This window comes from Centroberyx gerrardi, chromosome 7, assembly GCF_048128805.1.
Source record: "Centroberyx gerrardi isolate f3 chromosome 7, fCenGer3.hap1.cur.20231027, whole genome shotgun sequence".
NCBI classification, from domain to species: Eukaryota; Metazoa; Chordata; class Actinopteri; order Beryciformes; family Berycidae; genus Centroberyx; species Centroberyx gerrardi.
The window spans coordinates 11,477,629-11,488,956 of NC_136003.1; the positions used below are offsets into that span (position 1 = coordinate 11,477,629).

An 11,328-nucleotide genomic window follows, 5' to 3' on the forward strand; every position below is an offset into this window, starting at 1 on the left:
AGAATCGTTTTCCAAACTTCCAGTGTGATCGATGCCATTCCAAGCCATTCAAAAGTGAAATGAAAAAGAAGAAAGAAAAAAAGTCTGTTGGCACCACATAAATGATCAAGTGTTCGGTACGAAGGCTCATTGTCCCAAAAGATGTAGAAAACAAAAAGAAAGCGTTTGCTCCTGAATGCGATGCACTTTACTTGGCTCGCTGTTGTGCCACCTGCAGTTGGAGCTGCTTGTCTCTGGCTTTGTCTTAACAAATCTATTTGTATTTCATGTCAGAGAGACAAAAAAAAATAAAGAAGATAGCCAAGTGAAGATGTCTGTACTTTCATCCTGTTTGCTTTTGTCTGGTGCTTCTGCTGAGCGATATGAAACGGATCCTTTGATCTGAGTAAACCTCATGCAGAGCTGACTAGGGCCCTGCTACTCAGACGACTGTGTGTGTGTGTGTGTGTGTGTGTGTGTTTGTGTGTGTGTGTGTATTTACGTGCATGCGTGTGTGGATGTGCATGTGTATGTGTTAGAGAGAGAGAAAGTGAAAGAAGGACAGCAAGAGAGAAAGAGAAGCAAAGAAAGTAAGAGTGAGAGAGTTATGTGTCAGTGTATGTCTATGTCTATCTGTGCGTGCGTGTGTGTGTGTAAGTGTGTGTGTGTGTGTGTAAGTGTGTGTGTGTGTGTGTGTGTGTGTGTGTGTGTGTGTGTGTGTGTTGGTCCAACATGGCAACCTCCTGACAGCAGACACCAGAGCTGCGACCTGGGAGTCAGTGGACAGAGTTTTCAGCAAGACGGCCGGCTTTCAGGATGTGGCTCCTTCAAACAGGAATGAAAACTCATTCATAGAGTTGAAAAAAAAAAGGAGAAGATTCTCAGCGGTTGCAGTTCGAGGTTTGTTTTCCTCTCACTGCGCACCACTGAAGATGAAACGTTGGCTTATCGGTGAGCTTGATACTTCACGTGATCGAGTTTATACAAAAACAAGTTAGCGATACAACGAAAAAGTCTTTGAAAAAAAAGCATAATCAAAAAGAAAAGAAAGAAAAAAGAGATGTACCTGACACTGTACTGAATGTTCAGCTTGGGAGCTGTGAAAGTCTCGTTACTTTACTGGGAGTCCAGCAAAGAGAAAGTCTTTGTAGAGTTCACCTATCGGTTCCCCGGGGGTTTGGACTTGGGAAAGGGCGAAGGGAATGGTCTGTGTGTGTGTGTGTGTGTGTGTGTGTGTGTGTGTGCATATGTATATGTGTGTACAGTACTGTACTGTGCTGTGCTGTGTGTATCAGGAGAGGTCTAGACCTGCGTAGAATAGGAGCGGTGCAGCGTTGCGTATCGCCCAGCCGGATGGGCGGCGCAGTGGGGCGAGTGCTGCTCGGGCTGGTCTAGACTTCGCTGGAAATGGAGCGAGACGGTATGAGGACATCGGGGGTGGCGGGGAACCGATAGGGCTGATGGTCATGTGATCTCGGTGAATGGAGATCCCCGCGGAGTCTGCAGGGGAGAGAGCGGAGTGAGAAAGAGAGAGAACGGGGGGAAGAGAGGAGGTGAAGGAAAAGAGAAAAGTGAAGAAAGAATAATCAAGAGCGATGTCCGGGGGGGAGGAGGAGGGGAGAGGATGACAGATCGGAGAGGAGGCGGGTGTACGGTGCGAGGATTTGAGAGGACCGAAACAGAAATAAGGCAACGAAAGGGAGGAATAGTGGGGCGAGTGAGAGAGAGAGCCAAAAAAGAGTTAAAGTTGGTTAGAATGGTTGAACGTAGGTGTTGTAGGGTGGGGAGGAGGAGGAAAGTGCGGGATGCTGGAGGAGAGTGAGGGAAAGGGGAACAGATTGAGAGAAGAGGCAAGGTGGGAGACAGGGGAAAAGAGGCAATCAGGTGAGGGTTAGTGAGGGCGACAGACCACAGAGGACACAAGACATTTCAGACAAAACATCTTAACTTCTCCTTAAAGACTAACTAAACCCCAAACCCAAATCTGTGTGAAGCCTGATGTCTAATGGCAAAAGGCATGCTACTGAAATTGCCATCTGCTATTGGCTGATCTTTGGTGCCAGGTGATGTCACCAGCTGTTGTACTCTATAGAAGGTGGCATCACCTGGCACCAAAGATCAGCCAATTACAGATGGCAATTTCAGTAGCATGCTTTTTACCACTAGATGTCAGGCTTTACACAGATTTGGGTTTGAGGTTGTTACTCTTTAAATGTTTGCTGCAGCATTCCTGCTACACTGCTGCTCCACCCCAGAGAGGAATTCTTTAGAAAATGCTGCAGTACTGATGAAGAATAGATGCAACTGGTGGGACGTCTGCAATGGCTACAACTTCATAGTATTATTTTCCTTTACTGCTGATTCTTTAAGGCCTCAGCTGAATTCACAGTTTTCCTCCAGCCAACTGCTTTCCATTATATCACAGTGTTTCCTAAGGATGGTAAATTACACCTCAGGTGTGTCAGCCAAACTGCTGACTCGCTTCAAAGAGATAAGTGACTTTCTAAACCCCCGATAACGGGGAAATGTGCAACACTGTAGAGTTTAGGAGCAAGGAAGCGCCTCTTCCCCGAGCAAGCATTCACACTAGGATCCGTTCTATCCTCTGGCTGGAGTATAATCACGGCTCATTTCACATCTACAGGACAAATCTCATTTGTGCTGTTATCAGCCTACAACAGGGTTTGGGTACGCAGGGGTTTAGGGGGATTCAGTCGGGTGCTTTTGTTGGGGTTTTGGGGGTGCGGGAGGGGCGGCTTTGGGTATGCGTGCGAGGGGACATCCATCTTTCAGATCGGAGGGGAATGGAGGACGACGGATTCAGGTAAGGGACAAGGGGTGTGTATCCCATGGCCCTTTTGTGAATGTAGCCCTGCCTCACACCCACCCCCGCCCCTTACCTGAGGGCCACTTAACTTTTCGAGTGGACTCTCCACACAGGGCAGCGTCACCATGGGCATGCCCAGCACGGACTCAGGGCGTTGGGGCCGTGGCGCAGGGGGAGGAGGCTGCATCTGCTGGAAGTTGTTGATCACACAAGTCACCTGGAGTAAAGAGACCAGGGGGAAGAGATCGACAGAGGCAGGAAGAGAGGGAGAGACAGGGAGAAGGTTAGAGAGGAAGAATAAAACAAGGGAAAAGGGCGACATTTATCTCTGCTTACACCAGCTGTACCCTCTTCTCATCAAAGGGTCCGTCCGGTGTTGCAAGAACTCGAACATTCCTCCATGTCTTCCTTTTCCCTTCTATTCCTCCATCTCCCCCCCCACCCCTCCCTTCTTCTCCCCCCTCACCAGAAACACAGCGATGGCTCCCCCGGTGAAGAAGCCTGCCAGGACGTCGGCCCAGTGGTTGCGGTACTCGGCCACCCGGACCACACCCACTAGCATGGCCAGGCAAAGCAAGGTCAGGCTGACCGTGGGCTTGGTCAGCCGCGTGCCTTTGGTCCTGAACACCAGTGTCACGTACATCTGGAGAAAGGCGTACAGAAAGGCACACACACCAACAAACACAGGTAGCACGCGGGTACACAGGCACACAAACATGCATGCACATAAACACACAGGGAACTTACTGTAGATGAGAATATTGATTGATTGATTTATTGTTGTATCATTATTTTACAACCCTACTAGGTTTTCCAGATAGAATTGGACCTCCAAATGATAGTTAGCTGCCAAAGAAGCTGATGTGTAGATGTGACTGGTGGCTAGTGTCAATTTCCCTTATAATTAAAGCTGCACTAGGCAACTTTGTACTTTGACGGCCCCAAGTGGCAGTGGGAGAGAACTGTTTGAATTTCTGAAAGTTTGAAGGACTTCATTACCCAGAAATTAAGTAATCCTCGGACCTAAATTTCTTCTTCTTAGAGGCTGGTTAAAGGCGGAGATGGTGAACAATAATTTTTTCACAGCAGTTTTCCACCTTTCTCTTGACGGAGCAGCCACTAACTGCTGTTTAGGAGAAAGTTTTGTATTTCTCTTAAAGTTTTATATTTCTCTTAAAGTTTTATATTCCTCTTAAGTCTTGATTTGTCACTCCCTGCGCATTGAGAAAATTTCCCACCAGTGACCATACCTGACTACTGAAATGTCGGCGAATCTATGGGGTTCAAATAGCGGAGATGGCGCGTTCTTCTCTGATGCAGCCCCACTTTGTGATTTAGGCTGATAAGACGGGTGTATTTTTACATAAAAATCTTGTCTAGTGCAGCTTTAACCATAACTCCCCTCTAATTTCTAGCACGCATTCACGCACGGAGACTTCACATAGAATTGAATCTTCCTCACCACCTATAGAGTGTGCTGATAAAGCAAAAGCCCCCACCTTCAGCATGCTCCAACCTACCACTGTGTATACTGCGGAGTAGACGCTGAGTGCCGCGTCCTTGGAGGGGAAGGACTTGCGCGCTGACATGATGACCAGCGGGTTCCCTGTGCAGGCGCGGCGCTCTGTGATGTACTGCATGGTGGACTGGCAGCCCAGCGCCGTGTAGTTGGGTCGGCACGCAGACAGGAAGTGAGGCGTCTGGTTTCCCGTCACCACCTGGCCGGCGTTGGCGAAGATGGTGGTGGTGAACAGGCCGAAGGCATAGACACCTGAGAAGCAGACAAAGAGTAGGGAGGAGTCGGGGTGGGGGGTGGAGAGGGGGTAGAGTGAGAGAAGGAGTGATATAAAAGAGAAAAAGGCAGAGAAAGAGTGAGAGGTACAAGAGAAAGATCAGAAGACAGGCTGATATAAGAGAAGGAAAAGCATAGTTACAGATAGAGAGAAAGAGCGATGTAAGACTACCTAAACTAAACAGCACTAGATTTCCCCCCCCCCTAAAATAGCCCCAACACATTATTATCAGCTGGGGTGTGAAATTGCAACAGAAGCCTTCCCCTCAACTGATTCAGCTGAATATGCAAATCTGCGGGCCACTTAATATTCATAACAGCGTGATCTGCCATCATCTTAAAATGTCTTACCACAAAGATTATACCGCAATTTATCATCCAATTAGCATCTACATGTAAATGCTTTGGTTTACAAACTCTAAAGGGTAACAGGTCGCATCCAGGTACACTGCTTACAATTCAACCTTTTCTTTAATGTAATCTCACACTTTTTCACTCTCTTTTTCTCTTTCTCTCTCACTCTCATTCTCTCTCTTCCTCACACAAACACACAAACACACACAAATGCCTCCCTCCACAGGCTTACAAAGAGCTGTGGGGCTGCATAGTGTAATGTAGCATGTTCACCTAGGAAGCGTATGATGCGTCTCAGCAGGGGGTTGAAGTAGCAGCAGTCTGCAGTGACAATGGTCTTCTCCTGGGTTCCCTCCGCCTTGGTGAAGAAAGCACACATTTCTCCAACCAGGATCTGCACACACAGAGGAGCAAAAACAGAACTGGTGATTGAAAATATCTCTATTATAGCAAACTTTTACACACACACACACACACACTGCAGTTTTGATGATACAGAGAAAACCGTACAGTATGTGGTCATCCAAACTTTTAATAATAATACTAATGAAATATTTTATTAATCTGCCTAGGGAAATTCTCTTTTTATGGCTCACCCCCCAGGAATTTCCCCAGGAAGATCAATAAAGTATTTCGTTATTATTATTAAAAGTGTACATACAAGCCACTTCCATAGCTTGTCCTCTGGTTTAAGGATGGTCTCCTTACTCACTTACAGACTGACTTACCTTACTCCTTACTCACTATGCCACCCTTATGAATACTAGAAGAATCACAGGTCCGCACTCATATATATTAGTTTAACTCTTTAATTCATGACAAACGTTTCGCCACAAATTACATATGAGATAAACTAATACATATGAGTGTGGACCTGTGATTCTTCTATTGACATAATTGGTCTACGCACCACGGACTATATTGTAATGAGTAATGCGTGTGTGCGTGTGGTGCGTGAGTAATGCGTGTGGTATTGCAATAATCTACCCTTCTAAATACTGGCAAGAAGTATCAACAGTAACTTATATTGTATTACTGTATATAATATGTGATTGCTTTGGTTACGTTTGGTGACAGTTGAACGGTAGTTGCCGAAACGTGTGTGTTTAAGCTATTTGACTGGCACAGGCAGGAGTAAATAGCACTGACATGCAGGCAGATATGGCACCAATAAGATACTATTAAGCCTAAGCATAAAAGATGCTGATTATCACTATCAAATATTCCCCACAGGGTGACTCGCATTAAGGAGGAAGGCAATGATCTTAGGACTCATTTATGTCAAACAAGTTCCAACATTACACTCAGCCAGCTCTACATACTGTAGGAGAATTATTTGCCCACAGTGAAGTCCCCAGCTCAGCCATGAAACTCTGGCATGGCTGCCTCTGCGCTGCTCAGTTTTTAGCATGACTAATGGTCTCAGCTCACATTCCAAATGAATCTAATTAGATACCTTAATCATCATCTGTTTTATTAACAGTGGACTCCCTGGCTGTGGTCAGAGAGAGATGTAAATTCACTGCTGTCTAGGGATTTCTGTGATTAAAAACAGCAATTATTGCTGCTGGAAGCGCACTGTTTCATTCGTCTCTTTGTGAGGAGCATCAGGCTTGTGTCGGAGGGTTCAGCCAGGTGACTGTGCTCCATTTAGTCCCTGTGAGTCTGAACAGCAGTGCCACTCCAGACTGATGATTGCTTCATTGAGAGACTCAAACTGTGAGACTCATCTGTCTGAGGGCCTATGGCACTCAAAGACGCTGGCACAAACAACGACAAGGACTCTCTTCGATGAATAACTACCCAGGACGGTACCGCGCTTAATCTTAAAACATGTCGAAAATTTCCATCCTCTTCAGCGCTCTGACAGTGGGACCCACTTTAACATTGACCGTGTTCTACAAACCCATCAACCTCATTCCTCCTCTTTCCATATTTAACATAATCCCCGATTTAGGAGAGAGAGAGCGGAAGAGAATGAAAGAGATGAAAAGAGAGACAGAAAGAGAAACAGGAAGAGGGACAGAAAAAGAGAAGGCCAGAGACAGAGAGATGAAAATGATCATGTTTCAGTCCAGTTTCATGTTTCAGGGTGTTTATCGGTGGGTCCAGTCGAATGAGCTAATAGCATGCAGAGGCCCGGTCAATGCAGCAGTGCTGTGAAGTGTGTGCCCGACCCAGTTCCCTCTTCCATTAGCGAAGCACAACACCACTGGGTACGGCACAAACAGTTCCAGGGCGACCCTCTAAACACTGATATGAGCCATTAAATCAAAGCTGAGGGAGTTTAATCAGCGGCATCAAATAGGAGATGTTAGGGCCGCCGTCACACTTTGGACAACCAGTTAAGGGGCCCTTAAAACGCAGCAAGGTGACTGTTTCCATGGGGACCGCTGGTCTGTAGTATGCATGGAGGGCTTGAGCATGTGTATACCATGTGAATGCGTGATCGTTGAGGTTGCATGCTGTCGCTCACGGACAAGTGCTCTCAAACACTTTGCCTGTTTTCTACTAAATGCTGTAAAGCAGTGGGTGGGAGGACTTTTGGAAGCATCTAGTAGTGCTAATACCACACCAGCCCTCTTTGCGCAATACTCTACTGCTAATCACTGTGAATAGATTATCTTTGAATTTATGATAGGCCTCAGTTATAAACAGGGCACAGGGGTGAGGGAGAGACAGAGAGATAGAGAAAGAAAAAGAAATTGAGAAAGAACGATAAAGACAGAATAGGAGAAAAAGTATGAGAGGGATGTGAATGAGTGAGAGGAGGAGAGAGCAAGCATTAAAGTTGAAGAATAAGGAAAGGAGCGGAAAGGATGTGTGGGAAAAGTAAGAAAGTGATGGGGTTAGGGGTAATACTGTAGAAATGAATTATTCATGCCTGGATGCCATCCATGTGAATCATGTAGCGCATTATTTCAACCAACGTCCTTAAATTATCTCCCTCGGCTGCGGCAGGATGCGCTCCGGCTCCCCGCTGCTGTCCTTACCGCTCCTTCAAGGATTCACCGTTAAACATAACGACGCTGTCGCTGTAGTTTAGGGAGGACAGCGTTGTAATTCCTTGAAATTAAAGTGCCTGTCCAATCTACAAACTGACAATGCAGGAGTATTATGATGCACCTAGGGAACATGCTGCTCCGGACGCAGGATTTGGTGGGCAGAACTAATGCTGTGTCATAGTAGGATGAGATTCAAGACTTCAAGATTGGGAAGGAGTGAGGGTGAGAGAAGGCCTGGACTTCACCCTCGTCCTCTGCTGAATCTGATATGAGGGATTAACTGGAGGTTGTGGCTTGTTCATAGGAGTCTCTGTGCATGTGTGTGTATGTGAGTGTGTGCCGCACACATGGCTTCATGAGTACAGAATACATTTTTGTCCTCACGAGGCAGCTGGAAGACTCTGCTCTGCGTGTGTAAGTAATCAGATCTTGATTTGTGTCAGTGGGTATTAGAATAATGCGAGTGTGCACAGAGACTTGCACTGTCTATGAATGAACGTCTATCAGAAGACAATAACCGGGGATGTTCTAAATAGAGTGATGAGATGAAGGGAAAGGAGTGTAGCGGTGGAGGAAGGGCAGAGGGAGGAAGGGAATGAAAAGGGCGAAAAGAAGAGGGAGGAGGAAAAGAGAGAGAGAGAGAGAGGCAGGCATGAGAAGAAGAATAGTCAGAGGAGAGAGGCAAGAAAGAAAAGATTATAGATACACACAGAGAGACAGCTGAAGAAAATGGATTTATGCTCGTTCCCTACTTGAAGATCCATCCAAACCACCTATTTTTTAATTGTTGGTAAACCTGTTTGCCTCTTATCATGTTACTCAAGTCGCCTTTTATATATCTGGCCGTTTCCACTGTCAGACTATAAAAAACATAAGAATTAATTGCCATGTAATGCTGTCAGGCATAAAGGGAGACTGCGAGCATCACTTGTGAGTACAAGTACCTGGATGACCCGTATGCAGCTGTGAGAGTTAGTCAAGAGACAGGACAGGCAAAGAGAGAGTGCAGCAGATAAAACACAGCCCAGGGTGTTATCATTGTGTGGTAATGATGTCAATAAAGCTGTGAGAGACACACCAAGCACCCTGGAATCAGCCTGCATGATGGCACTGCAGCAGAGCAGTGAGATTGCAACTCAGATTGCAGCCATTAGCACACACTTCTGCAGATACTCATGGGCTGCCAAGACACAATGGTGCGCTAAATGTGCATACAAACACACACACACACACACACACAAACACACACACACACACACACACACACACACCACCCCTTCTCAGCAACTGACTCTGTTATCTCCATAACACAAGCTGATGGAAGAGCTAAATGAATGTTAGAAGACATCAGATGGATACATACTATCCATGTCCTGCAAAAACTGGATGTCCTCATTTCTGTAGCAAGTGATATTAGACAGTAATAAAGTATAATGTATCGTCAATTCTGAGCCATTCTACAAAATTTACCAATGATACAAGAAGGATTGAGAAAGGGTCATTAAATAAATCTTTATCCAAAAGCACCACTCAAAAATTGGTATGTAAGCATAACAACTCATAATTTACCAAGAAGACTTGGCTATTTAGAGATACTGTACAAGGTCTCTGTTGGACAATAAGGACATGAAGGCTGATGGATGATTCACTTCGATCCAACAAAGATCGCATTAAAAACCTGAAATGAGCAAAACTGCTCCCACATCTGCTCTCGTCAATCATCCAATCCCAATCTCTATTCCAGAAGAGCTCGCTTACTTACTGGGTAGAAGTTTCTCCTGCATAAACTTTTATGATGGTCTACAGAGTGCAGCTCAAGCCTGTGCACAGGTGTGTTGATGCGAGACCTGACCCAAAGCCTGCAAGCCTGTTACCTCTCCACAGTTGCTGATTTGTTCAAATTTAACAAGGATGGGATAGAGGTAAAGTGTTGTTTTCTCCCAAATAAGGGGACAATGACATGCTTTAGTTCCTCTCTTAAATTGCCCCCTGCCTCTCAACAACCGTAAGCAGTGAACACTGCAGACGGGAAGAAACATTATCACTCACAATAAGCATCGTATTTACAGCAGAAACCCTTTGTCCCGGGATATTTAGTCTTTCTCCGGCACCCAAAGCGTAATAGCGCTCTTGTATTGCGCCGACCCACCACAGACAGGCCCAGACCCATTTCTGTGAAACACAGCTCCACCGCCATAAGACCTAATGTTTCTGACAAGATTGGGAAGGTTATTCATGTGTAAAGTACAAAGAGAAGCCTAGCTGTCACTGGCATCCCATTATCTGTCATCATCTACAGCGACCTCAATCTCCGCGGTGCGCTGGGTATGTGAGATTCTGGCTAATGGATGATACGAGAGACACTGCACATGTCCGGGTGCATCAGGATCACCATCACCTTTACTCACACGTAGGTTACACCAGGATTTTCACTATATGGAATGGGTGCTGACAACAAACATTACTAACTGAAAATACAGACAGAATACAGATGAATCCGCCCCTTGTATAGTGAACACTAGTTTGTCAAAAGTGTTCATAGCTGGCCAGTCCTGCTAAAACACGTGATTCAATCCACTGACCTGATAAAGAATGAAGATGTAGACTGAGAAGAGAACATGATCTTCATCTTGGATGGATGAGCATGCAATATAGAAATGCATACATGCATGTATAGGGCATGTACACACATTCACATGAAACGTACTGCATAAACAAAGATGGATGCATGTGCTTTTGCAGAAACACACCCACTCATGCACCACATCGCACACAGATGTATGCGCACAAACCGGCACACAATAATGCCCTCATTCCAACGAGCAATATTAATGTGTGATTGCACATCTTCACCAGTGTTAGCCTGCTGAGAATATTCTGCCCGGGCGCCGAAACATTTTTTTTTCTTGTATCGTGCCGTTATGCGCTAAGGAGCGTGGATGTATTCCATCTTACGGCAGAAAAACCTCTTTACCATTGTGTTGCATCACCCTTCCCTCATCCCTCGCTTTCTCCCTCATCTCTCTTTTCCTCTGTCTTTCACCTTTTATCATTTTTTTCCATTAGTGGAAAAAGTAGGTTATATCTCCCGCTCTTTGTCTTTGCGTTCCTTTTTTGTCCTGCTCCATTTCATGCTCCCCTTTTCCAAATCTGCTCTGTTAAATTCCCCCAAAATCTGTCTGTCATTCTCTCTGTCTCTGTTTCTCCCTCTCTCCCTCTCTCTCTCTCTCTCTCTCCCCTTTAACATGTTCAGCTAACGACCCTCTATTTTGTGATCCTCTTGATCACAGAGGGGGAAATGGTTCTTTTGGGCTGCTTCTTTTGGGGGAGCGTACCTGGGACCTTCCAGTCACAGGACAGTGACCACTAAC

At 45.7% G+C, this 11,328-nt stretch overlaps 1 protein-coding gene across 1 annotated transcript in view; it reads right to left on the bottom strand.

The window, feature by feature from the left end:
* Positions 1-1,370: 1,370 nt before the first annotated feature.
* The window catches only part of plppr2a (phospholipid phosphatase related 2a), an 18,434-nt gene continuing 8,476 nt past the window's right edge, over positions 1,371-11,328 (bottom strand). The window contains exons 2-6 of the mRNA XM_071898552.2: positions 5,226-5,346; positions 4,327-4,577; positions 3,273-3,449; positions 2,896-3,023; positions 1,371-1,479 (exon numbers count right to left, since the gene is read on the bottom strand). Of these exons, the coding sequence (XP_071754653.1) occupies positions 1,371-1,479; positions 2,896-3,023; positions 3,273-3,449; positions 4,327-4,577; positions 5,226-5,346 (786 nt within the window). The remainder of the gene's footprint in view (positions 1,480-2,895; positions 3,024-3,272; positions 3,450-4,326; positions 4,578-5,225; positions 5,347-11,328) is intronic.